Below are 22,852 nucleotides of genomic sequence, written 5' to 3'. Positions count from 1 at the left end.
ATAATAAAATGAATGCAGGTTACTTCTTGACACATAGCAATCCTTTGAGGGTGAACTGCTCACCCCCCACACACACACCCTTCTCTCTCTCCTCCCTGCCCACTCATCAGGCGGCCAGGGAAGGGACAGATCACTCTTACAAAAGGCATGAACTGATTCCTTGCAAAAGGCTTTTGGAACTCGGCAGATAGTTGCATTAGGTTGCTCCTTTTATAGACAATTGAGCTCGATAGATCAGTCATTTAACTCGCTTTAAAGCCCGGTTTCCTAGGCTTTCTCACGACCTTTTATTCTTCCAGTTTCGTCTCTTTTTCCCCGACTTCAAAGCCCTGCTTTTCCCTGCTTGTTCTGCAGGAGTTTGTTTGTTTGTTTTAACTTTGCAATTAGTTGCAGACTTCAAGATTTCCTCATCCATTTCCCATCTTCGCCCCCTTCTCTTTCAGTTCCTGTTCTTTGGAATTCTTTCCCTTATGACAGTTAGGCTTCATTCTCCCACCCGCAATGTCTCTCCATTGTAGTCATTGCCTCCGCTAGACCTTTCTTCATCTGTCTTTTTCCTCTTCCATTTTTTGCCAGTCTTTATGGTGCCATTCTATAGATGTGTACTCAGGAGTCCTCTTAGTTCAATGGGGCTTACTCCCAAGTAAGTGTACATCGGATCGCGGCCTTGATCATTCGATTGGCAGGCTGCGGATCCTTAGCCCTGGGCACCACTGTCTCAAGGAGGAGAATAGAGTTGGGGTAAGCGTGGAAAAGAGCAATCCAAATAGTCAGTGTTGGGAGCACCTTGCCTACGAGGTGAAAACATGGAGTAAAAATGTGACCTAAAAGCCATTGTATGTGCCTTAAGCACCACGTAGCATTGTAAGAGCTGCGCATGCCTGGAATGAGCGGACAGTAACCCTAAGATAAGGTTGCTAAGCAAACCTCTGGCAACCAATCAAAAGTAACACGCTGGCCGAGGAATGCAAGCTAAGTGATAAAACTGCAGCGCGGGGGTTGCCGGGGGTCGACTCTGCTTTTGAGCGTGAGCTCCTTTGTCGAACTGTTTGCAAACAATAAAATCGAGTTGGACCCAGCCTGAAGTTGACTCTCCTCTTTGGGGCAAATTGGACTAGCCTCCAGGGGGCGACACTAGCATTTTGTGCAACAAACTGGCGAGCAGTCAGGAGTCCCTTGGACCACCCTGGGGTCAAACGACAGAACCGGCAAAGGTGCCTGTGGGGCGCGCCGGACCGCCTTTGAGGTCTGCCACGGCACCAGAGAACGGGGGTCGGGACACCCAGGAGGTTAAAGGCGTGGACTCCATTGATTGAGTCAACCAGGCTGAATGGGTCTGAAGAGACAGCGCCAGGGTGCTGGGCGGAGTAAGTACTTGATTTCCCTTCTGTCTTTCTGTTTGAGTTGCCTTCGGAGCGTCTGAGGTTTGTCAGACTCTGTGTAAACGTCTGAGGTTTGTTAGACTCCGTGTAAGTGTCGGAGGTTTGTCAGGCTCCATGTATGGTTTCAAATAGAGGTAGGCACAATGGGGGCGGGTAGCTCCCGTTTAGAAAGCTCTGCCACTCCCTTGGGATGCATGCTAAAGAACTTTAGCAAAGTCAAAGAAAATTATGGCACTAAGGTGTCGAAAGGCAAGCTGGTTACACTCTGTCAATTGGAATGGCCGTCATTTGGAGTCAACTGGCCAGATATCGGCTCCTTTAATGAGGCCACAATTAGAAAAGTGCATGTTATTGTTGTAAATGATGGGCACTGGGATCAGTATCCCTATATAGACTCATGGTTGAGTTGCGCTTTGAGCAACCCTTCCTGGGTGAAACAATGTAAAGGAGAGATGTGCAAACAAATGCTGGCTGCAGACCCTCGGAGAAAGAAGGGAGGGAAGGGAAAGCCAATCTTAGAGGGAGAAGACGAGATAGACTTGGCACAAGGTTTGAGGGGGCAGGATCGTGATCGTGCAATTCCGTCTCAACCTCCAGTAGAAAGTACCCTAACAGTGGCCACAGCCTCTCAACCCCGGCCAGCCGGGTCCACATCGCAAAGTCTCTCTCAACCACCACCCTATGATGGAGAGTATAACGTGACTCCCTCGTGCCCTGCCGACTCCTCTTCTGACCAAGTCCCAAGACAAGTGGCCCAACCCAGCTCACCAAGACCCCTGCGGGATCCATCCCAGTTAGCAATACATTTTTCTCCTCTGGCTGAGCCTAGGGCTACCCGAAACCCGCACCCTAAATACCAGTGCCCGATGCGAGAGGTAATGACAGGGGAGGGGCAGACTGCATTTGTATATGTGCCCTTCAGTACCGCTGATCTGTTCAATTGGAAAAATCAGAATCCTTCCTTTAGAGAAGACCCTGATAAGATGCAAAGTTTATTTCGATCTGTGGGGCAGACGCATCGTCCCACATGGGCAGATGTGCAGATGATGTTGCAAACCCTACTAACGTCCGAGGAAAGGCGCCTAGTGCAAGGCACCGCTAATAGGATCGCTGAGGAGCGAGTAGCAGGAACTACTAGGGACCCCCATGAATTATGCCCCCAAGTAGACCCTGAGTGGCGTCCCAACGACCCCAGGGACCGAGAGCGGAGTCAGGACTATTTGGGAATAATAGCGGAGGCATTGGGGAGAGCTGTGCCATGTGTGACTAACTTTTCAAAGTTGTATGAAGTCCGCCAAGAGAAGGATGAAAATCCCTCTGTGTTCCTAGGACGGTTGTTTGATGCATTTAGGAAGTTTAGTGACCTAGATCCTGAAGCCTCAGAAAACCAGTGCATGGTAAATACAATGTTCATAGGGCAAGCAGCACCAGATATAAGAAAGAAGCTGCAGAAAGCTGAAGGAGCCGTGGGCAAGCCACTCTCCGAGTTGGTAGAGATTGCATATAAAGTGTATGGCAACCGAGAGCAAGTAACAGAAAGAAGGGAGACAAAACGCGGCGAAAAGCAACTGGCGATGCTAGCAGCCACCTTGAGTGGCAGCTCAGGACACATAGAGCCTCAGCAGAGGCAAGAGGGGGGGGCAGAAGAAGGGAAAGGGCCGCCCGAGGTTTGACGAATGTGCATATTGCTGAGAGAAGGGACACTGGAAGAAGGACTGCCCACTGAGAAGGCAGAGGGAGAAGAGCCAGGGGGAGGGGCGCCAATTGAGAGCAGACTCCTCTGAGGAATGTAGCTGAAGGAGACCGGGATCTAAAGCCACCACCCTACGAGTAAGTACTCGGGAAGATCCCATGGTAAAGATAAGGGTCGGTGGCAGAGACTATGAGGCTCTGGTAGATACTGGAGCCACCTTTTCCATGATCCCTGCAAAACCCCCCCTCGCCAAAGAATGCGGACGACACGTGACAATAGAAGGAATTGAAGGAAGAAAGGCTAGATTGCCTGTATGTGAGCCCCTCCTCACAAAGATCAGAGACAATAGACTAGAACATGCCTTTGTGGTCTCGCCCACATGTCCAGTAGCCCTTCTGGGGTGGGACTTGCTGACGAAGCTGCAAGCTGAGATCGTCTTCCGTGGGGATCAGATTGTAGTACAGCTACCAGTGAAGCAGAGCTCAAATTACCAGATGGCCCTCCAGGCAACTGAAACTGTGTCAAAGGCCAAGGGGATTGAGCTCTTAGAGAATGTTGACCCGTGTGTATGGGCAGATGGAACCCCAGCTCGGGCAAGGTATGTAACACCAATCAAAATTCCCCTAAAGGAGGGAGAGCTGCCTGTGTGTGTGAAACAGTATCCTTTGAAGAGAGCTACTCGTGCAGGCTTAAAACCGCTTATTGAAAAGTTTAAGAAGTATGGCTGGCTAGTAGAGGGCTCATCCCCCTTTAACACCCCAATATTGGGGTTGCTCAAACCAAACAGCGCCTCCTACAGGCTGGTGCAAGACCTGAGAGCCATAAACAAGAAAGTTTTAGTGGATCATCCCCGGGTTCCGAACCCCCACACCATTTTGACCCAAGTCCCAGCGAATGCAAGGGTGTTTTCCGTCCTAGACTTAAAAGATGCTTTCTCCTCTATCCCACTGCACAAAGATAGCCAGAAAATATTTGCATTCGAATGGGAAGACCCAGATACTTATCATAAAACTCAATTGTTATGGGCTGTGTTGCCCCAAGGGCTCGTTTCAGCCCCCCACATTTTTGGATTGGCATTGCAGAAGGATTTGGAGCAGTGGAGAGACAAGCACCAGGAGGTGGCGCTGTTGCAATATGTTGATGACCTGTTGATAGCGAGCCCTAGCATGCAAACGGGGAAGAGAGCAACAGAGTCTTTGCTGAACACCTTGGGAGAAAGGGGGTACAAAGTATCACGAGAGAAGGCTCAAATATGCCAACCAAAGGTCACTTTCTTAGGCTATGAAACTGAAATGGGAACAAGAGCCCTGAGCAAAGATCGAATTCAAGCTATACAAAATATGCCTGCTCCTAAAAGCCCAAAGGAGCTACGAGCCTTTCTGGGTCTGACAGGGTTTTGCAGAATGTGGATTCCTGATTATGGGGGAAAGGCTAGGCCCCTGTATGAGTCTCTTACCAAAGAGGGCCTTGCAAGTTAGAAATGGACCAAAGAAAATCAGCATGCATTTGAACTATTGAAAACTGCCCTCTCGTAGCCTCCAGCACTCATGATTCCAAATGGGCGCAATCCCTATAGATTGTACATGCATGAGAACAAGGGAGTTGCCTCGGGAGTGTTGACTCAACCAGTGGGCCCGACATGGAGGCCTGTGGGCTATTACTCCAAGGTCCTGGACCCTGTAGCAAAAGGGTGGCCAGCATGTCTGAGAGCCGTTGCGGCCACTGCTACCCTTGTAGAGGAGGCACAAAAGATTGTCATGGGAGCTAACATGGAGATACACACCCCACATGGCATGCCCCAAATCCTTGGAGCAGAGGGAGGAAAGTTCTTAAACCCTTCCAGACAATCTAGATATGAGATCTTTTTGTTATCTAATCCAGGCCTCACCTATAAGCATACCACGGCCCTGAATCCAGCCACCCTTCTGCCAGAACCAGGACCCCCATGTCATGATTGTCTGGAAGTGTTAACTCAAACAGTATTGATTCGATCCGACTTGACAGATGACCCGCTTGAAAATCCAGAAGAAGAGTTCTTTGTAGATGGCTCAAGCAACGTAATCAATGGCACACGACATACAGGATGCACCGTGGTAACGCTGACTGAAACTATGTGGAAAGAGAAACTCCCCGCAAGTTGGTCAGCACAAGCAGCAGAACTCACTGCCTTGACACGTGCACTAGAATTGGGGAAGGATAAAAGAGTGAACATATTTACAGACTCACGCTATGCCTTTGCCACCGTACATGCCCATGGACTACTGTGGAAAGAACGTGGGTTCATCACAGCCTCTGGACAGAAGATTGCAAATGGACCGCAGATTGTGGCACTACTGGAGGCTCTCCAACTGCCAAAGGAGGTAGCTGTGGTGCATGTAAAAGCACATGGCAGAGCCACAGATGAGCACCAGAGAAGGGGAAATGCGAAGGCCGACATGGCAGCCAAAGAAGCAGCGCAGATGGGAGGAGAAGTAGTGTTTCAAGGCTTAGCCCATGAGATACCCCTCCGCTTGGAAGACTATAAAGCAAAATACACCCAGGCTGATGACAAAGCTGCCGAGGAAAACAAGGCCACAAAAAATCCCCAAGGGTGGTGGATAGTCCCAGGAGGAAAAGTCATGCTACCCCGATGGCTGGCAGAAGAAGTGGTAAAACAACTTCATGCGAAGACCCACATGGGAGGCACCGCAATGGGAGACTTACTTGTTCGACAGGTTGTGGCACCGGGACTGTATGTAGAAGCCCAACGAGTCGCAGCAAGATGCCCCACCTGCCAGAAGGTAAATCCAAAAGGGGCCCGAGCGCCACCGCCAATGGGAGGACGACAGTGGGCGCACTACCCTGGACAGGCCTGGCAGATTGACTTCGCAGAGCTTCCAAGGTCAGGCCGACACCAATATTTATTGGTACTGGTGGACCAGCTAACAGGATGGGTAGAGGCCTACCCTACAAGGACAGCTACAGCATCAACAGTGGCACGCTTCCTGCTCCAGGAACTGATACCCCGGTTCCTGTTGCCTGAGTCTATTGAGTCGGATCAAGGGAGCCACTTTGTGGGAAAGATAGTGCAAGAAGTGTCTAAAGCTTTAGGCATTAAATGGAGACTCCATACCCCATGGAGGCCTCAGAGTTCAGGTCAGGTGGAGCGCATGAATAGGACATTAAAGACAATGATAACAAAAATTTGCATAGAGACCCACTTAAAGTGGCCCCAGGCGCTCCCACTGGCTTTAACTCGCATTCGTAGCACTCCACGTAGAGGGATAAAATTGTCACCTTTTGAATTAATGTTTGGAATGCCTCCTAGGGTTCTGCCAGCAGGGTGGAGGGAACAAGTCACTGTCGATTTGGGAAAAACTGAAATTGGAGAACATGTTATTGCCTTGCAGTCTGTTTTGTCATCCCTTCACAGGTTTGCTGCACCATTCCAGAGCCTACCGCTGGATGCTCCGATCCACAACTTCCAGCCGGGGGACCAGGTGCTGCTCCAAAAGTGGAAAACGGGGCCCCCTAACTGAGAGGTGGGAGGGACCATACCAGGTGTTGTTGGTAACCCATACAGCTGTCAAGCTCAGCGGCAATGACAGGTGGACTCACTGTTCCAGAATAAAAAGGTATAACCAAGGTGAGGACACCAGCTCCCAGGGCGTGGTCACTCCGGAAGCTGACCTCCTCTCGGAAGAAGAAGCCTGCAAGCAGCAGGATAAAGACAACTGGCATAGTCATCCTATTTCAGATCTGAAATTAAGATTATGTAAAACAAGGACCAAAGATTAAGTATGCAGCAGCTGTGTCTGTTAGTAATAATCCTAAGGCTAAATCTAGCTGTAGGAGAAAACAGCATGCTGTTTCTAGCCGAAGCTGTAGCCAGATACTGGAACCTCTCGAACTGCTGGGTCTGCATACAGGCCGAGAATGAGGGAAAGGTAAGCACATGGATCCCTCATCCTCTGAACCTGACTGAATTAGTACACACCGATTATAGAATACATAAACAAACAAATGTTACTTGGGAAGACGATTTTATCTTAAGTCAAACTCCATCATGGGAAGTGCGGCCCCAATTAGGAGAATGGTGCTTCATGCAAAACAGGTCTGACACACATACACACTTTGTAGGAAATAGCAGCTGCAGGAATTATATAGTAAAGGGAGGTGCATGGCACAACAACCACACCTCGAAGAGAACTTTTTGTGCAGGATATGCAGATTACATCACCCTTCGGCCCGAGGTTTCAAGGGTGAGAGGTGGCCACAACTGTGTGTTGTGGTCAATCCCTGATAGTAGCTCACAATTCTTGTTCTATTGCATTCGAAACCAGACAAAAGATCAAAATGCTAGAGCTTGCTATATGAATGGAACTCTCAGCCCGCGTGGAGATTCAACCCTATATTTGGGATATTATAATCAGTATTTGGATCCCCAAAAATATGGCCTAGCAGACAAGTCTTGGCCTGCTTTGACCGGCCATTATTGGATCTGTGGGACTCACGCATACACCCAGTTGCCCGCCAACTGGACTGGCGTGTGTTATCCTGGGATATTAAGGCCCCCATTCACGCTGTTGCCTCAAAGGGCCTCAGTACTGCACCGACTATACGGGGTAGATAAAAGATCCCTGAGCATGAAAGACTTGTCTGCTACACAAAGATGGGGAAATGATGAGTGGCCGGCAGAAGGATAATAAGGTATTATGGGCCTGCCACTTGGGAACCCAACGTGGTGGGGAGAGAACCCACGTACCTCACTAACCGCATAATCCGGCTTCAGGCAATAGTGGAAATCTTTGCAAACGAGACTGCAAGGGCCATAGATTTAGCAGCCACACAGCTAACCCAACTCCGCAGTGCTGTCACCCAAAATCGGATGGGACTTGATTACGTGTTAGCAGCAGAGGGGGGCCTTTGTCAGAAGTTTAATTGGACAGACTGCTGCTTGCAGATTGATGACAATGGCGATATCCTTAGGGATATTGCAACCAAAATTAGAGAAGTAACTCACGCCCCAGTACAAACCTGGAACGGGTGGAGTACTGACTGGCTGACTTCGTGGTTGCCAGACTTTCGCTGGTTGAAGACTGGATTTATGATATTCTGCTCAGTTATGCTAATTTTGTGCTTATTGCCCTGCATACTTCCCTGCATTATAGCCCTAGTCAAACGTACAGTAGAATCTGTAGTCAGCAGGGAAATGTTTGTACGTTACCAGAGATTAGCGATGGCTGAAGTAGACTAAGTGTTATAAGAAGAAAGCATCTTGAGGGGGGAATTGTAGTAAAAATGTAACCTAAAAGCCATTGCATGTGCCTTAAGCAGCATGTAGCATTGTAAGAGCTGCGCATGCCTGGAATGAGCGGACAGTAACCCTAAGATAAGGTTGCTAAGCAAACCTCTGGCAACCAATCAAAAGTAACACGCTGGCTGAGGAATGCAAGCTAAGTGATAAAACTGCAGCGCGGGGGTTGCCGGGGGTCGACTCTGCTTTTGAGCGTGAGCTCCTTTGTCGAACTGTTTGCAAACAATAAAGTCGAGTTGGACCCAGCCTGAAGTTGACTCTCCTCTTTGGGGCAAATTGGACCAGCCTCCAGGGGGCAAAACTAGCATTTTGTGCAACAAACATTTGAAGGTTTCTAAAACTTAGAACAATGATGACCAAGGGTGGGGAACACAGAAGCGGTTTATAAAATTACGCATGTGAGGATACTGTAGAAGATTTCTTGCATGGGCAGGGGATGAGACTAGAAAGCCTTTGAGGACTCTTCCACTTCTGTGATTCTATGTTTCCTTTCCTCTCTTGGAGGAGTAAAGCTAAGTTCTTAAAAGATTTGGGGCCCAGGCTCCTGGGATGCAATCTGTATATGTTGCTTTATATCTAAATATGCAAATATAGAAATAATGACTAGGATTTATTTAAATCTCACAGGATGCAAAGACAGCACCACTGATTTCTCATCCAAATCATCTCAAATAAAATGTTCAATTAATTTACACCCTGCCCAAGATCAGCCCAAAGCAACGGAAAAAGATTTTTCTAAGCTTAATTGCTATGCAGGGAGAGATTGGGGGGGGGGGGGTTTGCAGCATATGGGGAGGGAAGAGTTAACCCTTTTCTGGAACCAATTCCCTAGGGAGGTGGTGGGCTCCCCCACACTGGAGGCGTTCAAGACCAGGCTGGACAGCCACCTGTCAGGGATGCTCTGACTTGGATTCCTGCATTGAGCAGGGGGTTGGACTCGATGGCCTTGTAGGCCCCTTCCAACCCTACTATTCTATGATTCTATGATTCTCCCCAGCTATAGCTTGCCCTTGAACCCCCCCCCCCAGCAATTAAGTGAAGCAAAAAACCCTTCTATCAGAACCAATGGGTATTCAGGCCCTGGGGAATAGATCTTGGGGGGATAGATTTAGGCCTGCCAAGCCCCCTGCTCTCTTCTGAGATAGAACTTTGAGCAGTCTTCCCCAGCCTGGCACCCTCCAGATGCATTGGACTACAATTCCCATTGTCCACAGCATGCCTGTGCTGGCTGGGGTGGTGGAACTTGTAGTCCAACACATCTGGGGGGCTCCAGGTTGGGGAAGGTTGTCATAAGAGATTCAGCCAGTGGCACTGACTGGAAGGTGGCAAACAGCTGCTGAAGACTGAAGACACCCTACTTGGGATGTTGCTGGGGACATTTGCTTGGCCACTGTGGGTGCCAGGAGGTTGATGTGGATGGACCAGCTACAGTCTGATCCAATAGGGCTCTCCATATCTTATGCTCCTCAGGCCAGCTTTTCAACTCTTTCTTGTGCACCCCTTAGCATCATCTGGAGGGCCACAGGAATGATTTGGCCAAAGGCTGAATAGGGAAGATAGGGTGGGGACTTTTTGGAGGAGGAATTTCATGATAGAAAGGCAACTCCACCTACGTGTTCCTGGCATAGAAGATAACTGCACAGTTGTTCAAAGAATGAGGCTTTGGGATCAGGCTGCACAACAAAGAAAGAAATGGGATCACACACATGGCTAGACGAAGATCTATTTGATCAGCAGGCATTATAGAATGGCACCTTTTTGGTGGTGGCACCCGCTCTCTGGAACTCCCTCCCAAGGGATATATCTATAGGACCCATCTTTATTAGCTTTCAAATGGGCCTTGAAAACATTTCCTAGTTCCTTCTGTTTTTAATTAGTGATGGGCGAACCTTCCCTGGAATTAATTATTTACTCAGAAAATCACAAATTCACCCACATGAGCTCAGACAAGAATTTGTTTAATAAGAAATCTCATTCCATGTTCATGTGTTTTTGCATATGCGCAATATCAATGTGCATCTTTGGAATTGCACAGTCTGTCTTGCATCACCATGTTATGTGCCCCCTTTCTGGTTGGTTATTTCTGCATGGCCTGCTTGTGTGATGACATCATGCGATGTTTACTCGCCCTCGCCTATCGCCAGTTCACTGCACTTGCTCCAAAGCGTGCCATCAATTCTGAACTTAATAGCAAATTCATAATGCATCAATCCAGGCTTGCTACAAAGGTGAGCATTACGAACAGGTGAGTTTTGACCAACGAGCAGACTAATTACAAATTTCAGTGGTGTCACTACTTTTAATCAGACTGCTGTGCTGGGTTTTATATTGTTCTAACCCCTGCTGCTTAGTCTTAGTTTGTTATCTGTTTCCAACTAAAGCATTGGGTCAAGTTTGTATTCTTTTCAACTATCACTTTTTAGTCTGAACTGCATTGAGATTGTTCTGACGGAATTGTTGATTGTACTGAATGACTGTTTTTAGATGGCTTTCGTTGCTGTATTGTGCATGGCTTTGCAAAGGATTGTATCTTGAAAAAGCACGATATAAATACTGGAATGGAGAGTACCCCTTTATGAAGTACACCTTTAAGCAAGCTCAGAAAAAGTTATGATTTTCCTTTGGATAATCGCACACTTTGTATTTGGTCCTGCCCTTCAGTTCTGTCCAGATCTGCAGGAAGCCAGGAAAAAAAGGGAGGTTGAGGGACAATGGAGCCTTCCGTAAGACAGCCAGCTAAAGTCTCCGGCCTTGGCTGACCTTGTGTGATCTTGAGCCAAGCAGATCACCTCTGCAACCTGCTGCTCCATCAGCCCCTGAAAAGTCATTACGCAGGTAAATCCAGAATGGTGCATGCAAATTAAGAAAATCATGCTGTGGTATTTTGGATTGCTTTCCCCCACCTGTGTTGGAAGGGAAGTGACAGTTTGCAGCAATGATTGCAAAGAGCCACACACAAAACAGCAGCAACAACAGAAGAGAATTCAGTGCACTGACCAAGCTGGGCACAATCACGCTGGCTGCTTCCAGAGGTTTCAGACTACAACCCCCAGCACCCATGACCAGTTGCCATGCTGGCTGGGGGTGATGGGATTCAAAGTCCAACACACCTGGAGGGCACCAGGTTGGGGAAAGCTGCCATGTTGTATTTGGGTCTGAGAAGCTGGTAGAGTCCAAATTCTACACTGACACCTCCAGGATCTATGACCTGGCTGTGTCTATCCTGGCTCCAGCTTGCAGTTGGCAAGGCAATCCACAGCCCTTCCTTCTTCCTTTCCATTATTCCCAACAACACCAATAGGGTTTGGCATTCTGAAGTAAAAAGTATCTGGAATTTAACCTTAATATAATTTTAGGGATGGTAAGTTTTAACAGGATTTTTATCACTGTTTTTAAGCAGACTGAGGAAAGGCATTTAATTCAGCTCAATTCAATTTAGTTGAAATCAGGTGATTCAAAAAGATCCTATATACACCTTGAGGGGTTGATTACTTTTTTTAGAAAGCAATCCTATGTCCCTTAGACAAGGTTTTTTGGTTTCCCACCTACAAGCTTGTAGACAGTGCTCAGAGCTGGGAAACCGTGCTTCCCCTGGCCCTGCATAGCCGGAGCAGGGAGAACTACACTGCCACTGCCTCCGTGCTCATAACATGGAGCATGAAGGGGCGAAAACAGGGCGTTCCTGGGGACAGGAGAATACCACAGAAGCTGTTTTAGACAGCTTCCTATGTGGTCTCCATCCCCGTTCCCGCCCCCTCCCTGAACCCACACTTAGACGCTCGTTTAAGGCAAAGTGCAGGGCGGCTACAGCATGGAAGAAATCCTCTCCCCCGTGCTGCTTCCACCCTGCATTGGACTGGCAGTCTATCGCTATAGGATTGTGCCCTTAAGTTTTCCTTGAATGAGGAAAAGGAGAATCTTCCTGAGCAGTGTTTGACAGTAAGTTTGAATTTTTCTGTCTGATTATTGGATACTTAAGTGTCCTAAAGCCCATATTTTGATGTGTAGAGAACCTCATAGTTTTTAAAGTAGTTTGGAATGTTTTGCAGTTTTCAACGAGCCATTTTTTCATATTTGGAGATTTTAAGAAAATGTAAACTTGCATTTCAAATGTTTTGGTGTGTATTATGTGTGTTATCATGGGTTTTATGTTTTCTAGTTCCCTCGATAAAAAGTTTTCTTGAAACACATCAGGAACCTATAATTGGTGCTGCTGTCTTTTTTTGGTTTGGTCATAATGTTGCTCCCTCATCATAACTATTCCACTCTCCCAACCCGCTGTCGCCCAAGATCACCCAGTGAGCTTTGTGGCTGAGTGGGGATGCAAACTTGTTACCTCCCTGGTCTCTTAGTCTGGTGCTGCAACCACAACACCAAACTGACTTTTAGATCATTAAGATGCCCATGGGGCTTTTCCTTTTTGGCTTTGGTAAAGCAGGGGTGCAGAACTTTAGGCCTAAGAACCAAATCCAGCCCAACAGTTTCCCAGATGGCCATGCCCCTTTCCCCTGGCCTCACCCCATTTCCCCCAGCCACCAATCATTTGGTGCTTTGTTGGGTTTTGTGCAGCACTCCACCCCACCCCACTTCTAAAAGGTTTCAATGCCTCTTCTAAAGCTTAGTTACTGGCAGCAAGAGCTTTCAGCTACAATATGCTAGTATTTTTTGCCCCTGCCCCTTTTGCCCCACCCACCATTGGAATGTGGCCCTCAAAAGCTTCCCTGAAAAGGAATTTGGCCCTTGGGCTGAAATTGTATGAAGCCACAGTGTGAAATTCTGTATGAACCTACAGGCTAGGATGCAAAAGACTTACACCCTTTTTCAAAGAACTACTATTCCCAGAGAGGAGTCCTTTAAGTTGGTAAAGCAGATGTAATCCCAGGTGCAACTTTGCCACCCCTAGAATTCCAAAGCAAGCAGAAAAGTAGGAATCCAACATGGGTTTTGTTTGGCTCTTCCCACACAGCTTGGCTTGCTTGCGCCAGCAGGAGCATCCATTTCACAAGCCCTGTTGGGAGGGAAAATAACCTTTTACTTCTGGCCTGTGGCTTCACATGAAAGGGAACTCACACAGAGTGCAGGTTGCAATAGGGCATATAGGGCAGCTACTCCTGAAGACCTCCAAGGTCTCTTCCAACTCTTGACACGCTTTGATTCAATCTTACTTGGGTGTGCTGGGATCGGTTGTTGGTGGTGGGGCAGAGCCGGCTTACTTTTCTTTGGGGGTTGGGGGGTCTTTCTGAGTGTAACAGCAGCCTCCTGAGTCAGAGCATGACTGGTGAAAAGGCAGCTTGGGTGATCCGACAGGCCTACATCAGCCAACTCCCTTCATTTGGTTGCCATAGTTAAAATGATTGCCAGTAAAAAATCCTTGCTGATCTATTGCCAATCACACTGAGATCTACCAGCCGACCCGATAAATGCCCTAAATTGTGTGCCAGAGATAGAACCAGTAATTCACTTATTATGCACTCTGAAAGAACACTTTTTGGATGTCACCATTTTAATTCCGAAAGAAAGGGGGTGCCTCAGAAGCATCTCTCAAAGTTTTCAAGAGAATCGCTAGGGCAACAAGAGTGGGTCTTAGGTGGTGGTGGACAAGTGGCAAGATCAGCAGTTGACTCTGGGCCCATCCCTCTCTCTCAGCCTAACCTACTGCAGTGTAGTTGTGGGGACAAAAGAGGGAGGGGAGAAGACAACCTTCATTCACATCACCCCAGGGCTTCTTTGAGGAAGAAGCTGTTATCTCTGCACTGGTAACCTCTAGGTTGGACTACCTTTGAAGATGTCATCACCTACCTGCTGAGATCTGTACTAACAGGAACACCTCCCACCAGTTCTTAAAACTATCTGTGAGCCCTCTTCCAGTCCCAGTTCAAAGTGCAGGTGCTTGCCTATAGAACCTTAAATGCCTCATAGCTAAAGGACATGAGCCAGCCTGAACACTGCATTCACCACCCAGCTTTAGTTAGATGTGTGGTGAGGTGACTGGAAAGAGCTTTTCAGTCACAGCTTCCCATCTGACACTCTTTCTCCAAGGATGCCAGTTCAGTGACAACTTTTCCAGAAACAGACATCTTTATTTGGCCAGGCCCAGAATGTGAACTGGCTGCCTGAAAAAAGTTCTATCCACTCTGCTCCATTGTTACGCTGGTTTTTCTGATCTACTGCTTTGTGCTCATTTTAATTGTGATTTCATATTGATTTTTTAAAGAACTATTTTGACATATGCCACACTGATAGTTTTATTTAATTTATATCCCACCTTGCTACCAAAGAATGGCACTTAGGGTGGCTAACAATAAAAACCAAATTAAAACATCACATAAAAACAAATAAATTGACACAATTAAAACACATCAAGCAGCACCAGCCAATTTATTAACTCCTTAAGCAGGGGACCAGCTTATATGCCAAAGGCCTGCCTGAATGAAAATGCTTTGCCTGCTGGCGGAAGGACAACCAAGAAGGCGCCAACTAGTCTTCCTCAGCAGGGAGTTCCAGAGAACAGCCACTGAGAAGGCCCTTGGTGCACCACTGACAAGGCCCTTTCTTGTGTCCCCACCAAAAGCACCTCTGATAGTGACAGGACCGAGAGAAGTGCCTTCCCCAATTAAAATAAAACCTGGGCAGGCTTGTATAGGAGAAGGCACCCTTTCAAGTAGCCTGGTCCCAAGCTGTAGTTTTACTCAAGGGTGACCTAAAAATCATTTAAATAAAGCAGTGGAAACAAACCTAACAGAAACATTGGGAGGACTCTTCCTTAGCTCGGGGAGACAAGTTGATGTTCCAACTCCACACAAGTCAAAAGAAGAAAAAAGAAACACAGACTTTTAATGTAAAGTGCCATTTCTTTTATCTCCCCATAATGAAAATATGAGTTAAAAAAAAAACAACGCACCATCAAAATGCTTACATTCTCCATAAACACTCCCCAAATAACCAAAGCAAAACATATCCCAAAAACCTTTAACTGTAGAACTTACTTTCTTTATAAAAATTTAAATAAGAGGCAGAGAAACTTAAAATACACCCCTGCACACACACCCCCAACAAAAGCCTCACTGTTCATATATGCATTGTGTCAAAATAAAAAGGTACAGTAATTAGATGTCAATGAACCAGTGGGATCATTAGAACTTTTTTTCCATTTTTTAAACTCAAACACTGAATATTATACATTCAAATCTTCAGAGTTACTCCATTTGATAAAATGCAGTTGCACTCAGGGTAGGGGGAAATTAAATTAGCGGTTAGAAAGCCAGACTGCGCCATGTGCAGCAGATCTGGCTGCAACAATGCATTTCAACTTCCTGGGAAACTGCTGAATGCTGCTAGTTCCTTAAGAGCTATCTCTACTTCCACTGGGGGTACTGCCCCCCCACACATACACAACAAAAGAATGCTGCCTATAGATTTTCCTCTGGCCATTATGAGGATCAGAAAATATTTCTCAATATTCCCCCGCTGCCTGGGGGCAGGGGAGAAGAGAAACACACAAATAAAAGGGCAAAGCCCCCGCGTCCTTCCACTGTTGCTTCATTGACTCTACAAAGACACAAATAACCTGGGTTGGGGTCCCTTAGGAAGCACATCAAGTACAGTAACTCCAGGTTAAAAACCAAGCCCTTCAAATAATTTTTTTTAATCCAGTTGAGCCATTTTTTTATTATTAAAGGAAAGCACAATAAATTTTATTTTCTTCCAACACCCAGTACATCTGGACCACAATCAGCAGCGTAAGATGGAGCAATGGAGGGGAAACCAACCTTCCTTCCCTGCCCCAAATGTTCTCTTCCTAGTATTCTTAGAAGAACTGCCTGTCATTGCACCCTTTCTTTTCTTTCTCTAAACACCCTCACCATACAGGTGTAAGGTCCTGCTCTGCTCACTGCCCCTTCTTTCTTTTTAAGTCCAATGAGAAAGCGAGCAGACAGGAGCAACAAGACAAGACCTTCCCCAACCTGGTGCCTTTCAGCTGGGTTGGACTTCAACTCTTATCACCTCTAGTAACCCTAGTTGGGTAATCTGTGGCCTGGCCCCATCTAGAAGAAAATTCAAAGAGGGGCCACACATACTACCTACTCAAAGTAGGGCACTAAAGAAAATCTGAGGTACTGATGAGACATGGGGCTCAGTCTCTTTCGCGAAGTTCATTAATGGAAGCTGGCTTACCGCCTGCTCTACAACCAGGGACAAAGAAATCTATGGCAAACCTAGACAGCATAGTAAGAAGCAGAGACATCACCTTGCTGACAAAGGTCAGTCTAATCAAAGCTATGGTTTTCCCAGTAGTAATGTATGGCTGTGAGAGCTGGACTATAAGGAAGGCTGAGCGCCAAAGAATCTATGCTTTCGAACTGTGGTGCTGGAGAAGACTCTTACGAGTCCCCTGGACTGCAAGGAGGTCAAATCAGTCCATCCTAAAGGAAATCAACCCTGACTGCTCATTGGAAGGACAGAGACTGAAGCTGAAGCTCCAATATTTTGGCCACCTAATGCGAAGAGAAAACTCCCTGGAAAAGACCCTGATGCTGGGAAAGACTGAAGGCAAAAGGAGAAGGGGACGGCAGAGGATGAGATGGCTGGATAGCATCACCAATGCAATGAATATGAACTTGAGCACGCTCCGGGAGAGAACAGAGGACAGGAAGGCCTGGCGTGCTATGGTCCGTGGGGTCACAAGGAGTCGGACACGACTCAACAACAACAACAACATAGACCCACAAGCACCTTCTGGGTAAGAGATATAATGAGGAGGTTTGCAGACACCAAAGCAAAGATGTCTACAGGCCTCACTGCCAAAAGGAGGAATTGTGCTTCCTTGTTTGGGGTTTTCTGCAATAAGAAAAGAGCCACCCCACGCATCTTGAATCCAAGGTCTATGCCCATAGGCACCCTGACCATAGTAGTTCCCCTAAGGTAAGCAGTATGCTGCCATTAGCCTGCGCCATCTGGACTCGATGGTTTTAAAGGCCCCTTCCAGCCCCACTATTCTATGATTCTGTCTAGACTCAATGCTATCGCTAACAGTGGTTCTATGGATACATCCTTGCTGATGATGTCCCCAGGAAATATGGTCAAACTGTTAAGGAAAGTAGGCGCTTCCACTTCGTTATTAGCATCCTCCAACCCCCTGAAAGATCTGGGAAGGCACTCCACAAAGTGGTGGGAGAGGGAAGGTGAGTGCCTGGGAGCCATATTAGAGATTTATGCCTAGCAACATCACAGGGGAGAAGCCATCCATCTCCCAGAGGTAGAGGAAGACTGTCAAGCACCAGGCTCTTTCCAGACTGGTGCCTGGTAACCAGGACAGCCAGCCATGCTGTGTACCATTGCAGACAGTCAACAGCAGAGCCCGTGTGTAAGAGGTGCCACCCTTCCATGAGGGCATGGCCAGAGGCTGAGCACCACAAACAAGCCCTGCTTTGGACTCCATCTGATTCAGCCACCCAATCATGGCTACTTTACCTACTGGAATTAAAGTGACTGCTTAAGCACCATGATCTGCCCATCTCTCACCTGCTTCTTAGAAGGGCAGAGGGCCCAGTACTCAAAGAGCAACACAACAGCAACATTAGATGCCGGAATAACTCAAAGCACCTCACTAATTTCTGGATTTAGGTTTGCTGCGTCTGAGGAATAGCACTTGTTGAGCAAACATTTGAGAGAAGGGAAGGCAGTGGCCATAGGCATCCACATCCCCTCTGTCGTAAGATCAAGAACTAGCAACTATTATTCTGCCCCCACCCCCCTCTCAGCAGCACTCCTAAAGGACTACTGACCCCCTCTCCATCTTCTCCTTAATGAATGAGTAATGCTTATGATTCAAGAAATGTAGCACTCTGTAACTGATTTGCTGAGCAGACAGAGGCAGGAAGGAATTGGGCTTTGAAACCTCACACCTTTGAGTAGCAGGTGCATAATCACCAGCCCATTAGATGTTGGGCTAATAACCACACAATTCCTCCTGTGGTGCACAGCAGTGCACACGCATGCATCTCTCTCAATGGTTGCACTTTTACCCTCAAGGAACACCCCCCCACCCCCCCACCCACACACATACATAGAGGACAAGTGGAACTAAAGATAAAACTTCCTTGTCAGAAACCATATGCAAAAACCAGGGCAAGAGAGAAGGTGCACGGGAAAGAATTTACTGCTGGCTTCTTGCCCAGGCACAAACTTCCTAAATCTTGCAGCACGCTTGCTATCTCCCCCAGGCAGGTTCCAGGAAGCAAACAAGCCTACATGTTCCAGTTCTCTGTCAACTCCAAGGAAACCACAATGCCGTCCAATCTGGTCATCTGCCCACTCCACATGGTGAGCTCTCCATTCCTTTGCAGCACCCACTGTGAGTCATCCTCAGGCCCACCCAAAAAATGTACCCCCCCTCCAAAAGGTGCAACCATTCTGCCCCCACAGCAACCTTTTCCTTCTCCCCCTTCCCCAAAACCAATGACACAAACAAAACACAGCAGCACTGTTGCCTACCCACCCCCTCTCACCCAGAGTCAGAAGCTCCAGGGAGTGAGCCATGCTCAGTTGCAGGAAGAGAAAATGAACAACAAAACTGGAACACAATGAAGCCAGCCAATTTCTGTTCTTGCTGTTGGTTTGGAAACTGCCCAATCATCCATGGTGCTTTGCCGTTCTGGAGCAAAGAGATGGGGAGGAGGGTTAGGCCAAGAAAGGTGTTGCTTTTGCTGAAGGACAGCAAACAGCAGCAGACAAGCAGGTGCATGAAAGAAAAAACAAAGGCAGTTTGCTTGGCAGTCACATAGCAGTGCGGGTGGGGGTGGTGGGCTGGTTCAACTGCAGCATCTTACATAGCCAGCCAGCGAAATCCACCTCTTCCACCTCAGAGCGTTTGATAAAGGCATGATTCTGAAAGCAGAGAAGAAAAAGGTATTATCATAGTTGGTGATGGGTGGGTTATCCAAACTGTGTAAGGGCAGGGAATTGTGGGATGTTGGAGGCAAGGAGGAACAGGAATCAAGAACAAAAGTCAGTGACCAATACCCCAAACCACTTGAAATCCACCCCCACTCCCAGCTTTGATTACGAGGCATTTCGCTAGAACTTCTGGTATGTTTCCAAAACTCCCTCTGAAACAGGGCTCTAGGATCATGCCATTTAGAAGTTGGGTTCCAACTCCCCAGGGAAGAGACAAGCCAGAGTTCTGGTTACAGATGCCACACTAGACAATCCAGCATGCCTGGGATGTTTTGTCACTCCCACTGGCAGGAGGAGCCAAGAGGGAGCAATCAAGCTGCATGAACTAGCACACTGGCTCGTTCATGGTAACCCAAGGTTTAAAAAAACCCTACTTTACCATGACATGTCAACTGGGCCATTATGTGGGATTTCAGCTTCCTTGTAAATGGAGGGTGACTTCTCTAACATAGAAATGAGCACATACACACACCCTCTCGGCAAGGATGGGAAGCACAGCCTACTGTTTTGTTGGGTGTACATGGAGTTCAGAATCTCTCTCATACACAGTTCTAGCCCTGTCCAAAAGAGATTCCAAGAACACCTGTTGCAGGGAACACCAGTGAACAGCTGCTCCACCCAAAACAGAAGTGCATCTTAACAATGGCTGGACGGAGCCCATTTTCCTTCCCAGGGATAAAGCGAGGGTCAAGTGCTCTGGACTCTGATTACACACACACACACACACACACACACACACACCCTTTCCCTTTAATAGCCCTCTTGAGAGTCATCCCAGACTCAGGTTTTAGATGAGGGTTTGGGAGGTGTTACATTTCAGGATGTTCAATTCTTACAGTTTTGGAGACCATGCTGTTGCCATTTTTTGAACAAACCATTTCCAAACAGCGGCCTGCTTTTATAAGCCAATAAACAGATCTAAGAAGAAAATTCCTTAGACATATTTTTGGGAAGCTGTTGTCACTGGCCGGGGGTGAAAAAACAAAACCAAAGAGTGCTACCCAGAACAGTTAGGTTGTACAAGCACTTATCAGCACAGAATGGTCTCAGCAAGAAGTGGCTCCTGAACCACCGACATCTGTCTGAACAATCTACTGGCATTCAAAACTGGACCCTCTGTATGAAGGGACTTCGTCACAGCTTTGTTGGGAATACAAACCACGCAGCAAGTTGTCTACCACGGGACAACTGCAATGCAAAAGAGCACTCTGCTACTCCAGCAAGTATACTCTAGGGTAAGGGCACTGTTTTGTGCTTTTCACAGGCAAGTGAGGGACTGGGTATGAAATGAGAAATTCACCATCCTGAGATTCTTTGGGCCACTTCACAAGTTATGCGGAGAGCAAACCTGAATCCACACTCAAGAGAACTGCAGGCAGCCACACTTCCCTGGTAAGTAAACCAATATGATGCATATGCTCAAAAACACGTGGTGCACACTTGCAGCACATTAGGTGTGCACTTTAAAAAGCAGTGTCTGAAACATCCCTCAGTTTCCATGTTATTTGTCATATTTCTAGACCACATGGATTTGAAGGTAAAAGCCTTATAACTTCTGGGGCAGTACTCTGAAGAGCCTGGAAGCACGTAAGCTGGATCAGTTTGCCCCCCGACAGCTGGAGGAAAAGTATAGACAGACACACACACAAAAGTGCCTAATCAATTCAGACTGAAGAATTCTGTTTTTCTTGAGAGCATAACTGAGATTTTATTTTGGCACATAGCATATATGCGAAGTTCTTATCCACTTACCATCAGCATTTTTAGATCTGCCCGTTCAGCAGGGTTTTTAATTAAGCTGAAAAATAAAAAAAAATTAAAAGGAAGCACAAAAGCTGGTCAACAGTTGCCATGGCAAAGCCAGACTCTTTGGCCAGGCAGATGAGAGCCTGGAACAACTCCATCAGCTGCTCCAACTCACCCCACCCACAAACAGAGCCATGTAGGGAGAAGAGGACAGTCCCATCCCCTCTAACTCAGGCAAAAGGAAGAGTCAGCCTTACAGCCAGAACACTGCTAGCCCACCTGTCCACATATACCCATATTAGTTAGTGGTGTCCCATAAAAAGGGAAAGGTGGGGAAGAGGATTCTGAACTGGTTCTTACACCCCAGTGGGGCTGTTTGCAAGGCTGGGGAGCAGAATTGGGAAGCTGCAACTTTGTGTCCATACGCATTTGGGAGAAGATGCTCTCATAGGCTCTGTCCAACAGACACCTTCTCCCCCACCGTCCCAGGGTCTTATACCTCCCCTTGATAAAAGCAAATCCTTACCATTTATTTACAAACTCCTGGAAATCTTGAGTGAAAACCCCCATCGGCAGCTTTGGAGGTGGCTGGAAAAACAGGGGAGAAAAGGCACAGAGGTTAGACTTGGGAAAAGCAGAATCAATTGAGAAAAGCAGCCTGGGAGATGGAGACCGAGTGTGATGGACAGAGGCCCAGGAACATTTGACCCTCTGAATGGAAATAAATGAATAGAAAGGGCTGGTATGTCATTTAATTTATAAATACCCAACTGCACTGAAAAAAATTCTATATCCAGCAATTTTATGTATTTTAATAATAGAGAAATATCAACTGATATTGGGGTTTAATGATTGATATTGCCTATTTTGTTACAAATTTAAAACATTGAACTGTTAATATTACTGACCCCTGAGCCAAGGAGGAATTAAGGCACTGAGGCGTCAAAAGGAAGTCCTTTATGAGCCTTTCTCCAGGCCTGGAAATGTAACACAGAGCAGCCTATAGCTGTCAATACCAGAAGAGCTACACGTCTGCAGGGACTTGGCCTCAAGTGCTAATATCTGGTGCAGAACCTAAGATCCCAAGAATCTTGGCTTTGGGTTAGAAAAAGCTTCTAGCCATCACAGGGTATGAAGCCAGGGAACATAGCAGGCCTTCAGTGCCCACCAGGATTACTTGTTCTGGAAGCTCCGTCTCTGGAGTCCATCTGCTCTCTCCTAGTCCACAAAGTCTTACGCCGCCACACATTCATTCATCTCTTAAGCTCCCAAAGAACTCTTTGGCGTTTTAGTGACAATGGGCTAGCATAGCCATCCTTCTGAATGTGGTCTGGGGTTGTGAGGGCTGATCCTGCTCCCTGCAGTAGTTCCTTCTTTGTTCCCATATTTGATCCAGACTTTTTCTAGTGACTCCTAATACCATGCTCTTCTCTCACTCTCAGTGGTTCTTCCTCTCCTCACTCCTCTGCTACAACTGTCCTCCCATAAAACACAAATGATATTCTCCACTTCTGTGACAGCACCCCCCCCACACTTGCTGCTCCTTAACTTTGGAACTCTCTGCCTTCTGGCCTCCCTCTGGCTCCTTCCACTGATGCAGTTAAGCACCTTAGAACTCACCTCTTCACCCAGGTACATCTACATTTTCCCTTCACATCCCTTCCCCTTCCATGCCTTAATTTGTTCAGATGGTAAGCCTAAGGAGCAGGCCCAGTGTCAATTTCAATTTCATGCACAGCACCTCATTCTTATAGGCACTCTAGAAATGATAAATAATAA

At 47.1% G+C, this 22,852-nt stretch overlaps 1 protein-coding gene across 13 annotated transcripts in view; it reads right to left on the bottom strand.

Annotated features, from left to right (window-relative positions):
- The window catches only part of LOC146334097 (dual specificity mitogen-activated protein kinase kinase 2-like), a 70,481-nt gene that overhangs the window by 9,297 nt on the left and 38,332 nt on the right, over nt 1–22,852 (bottom strand). For 5 of the 13 annotated variants that reach the window (XM_084824970.1, XM_084824979.1, XM_084824971.1 and 2 more), the window contains 4 exons: nt 21,600–21,661; nt 21,080–21,125; nt 18,880–19,025; nt 8,539–13,379 (listed from right to left, as the gene is read on the bottom strand). In XM_084824970.1, the coding sequence (XP_084681096.1) occupies nt 13,271–13,379; nt 18,880–19,025; nt 21,080–21,125; nt 21,600–21,661 (363 nt within the window). In that variant the 3' untranslated portion in view covers nt 8,539–13,270. The other 8 variants (XM_084824972.1, XM_084824980.1, XM_084824976.1 and 5 more) reach the window with 6 other exon arrangements.

Source organism: Heloderma suspectum, chromosome W, assembly GCF_057233095.1.
Source record: "Heloderma suspectum isolate Gila_16-S chromosome W, 16-S_ref, whole genome shotgun sequence".
In the NCBI taxonomy this organism is placed as follows: domain Eukaryota; kingdom Metazoa; phylum Chordata; class Lepidosauria; order Squamata; family Helodermatidae; genus Heloderma; species Heloderma suspectum.
Note: the sequence above shows the minus strand (reverse complement) of the source record. Positions and strands in the feature narration are given on the sequence as shown.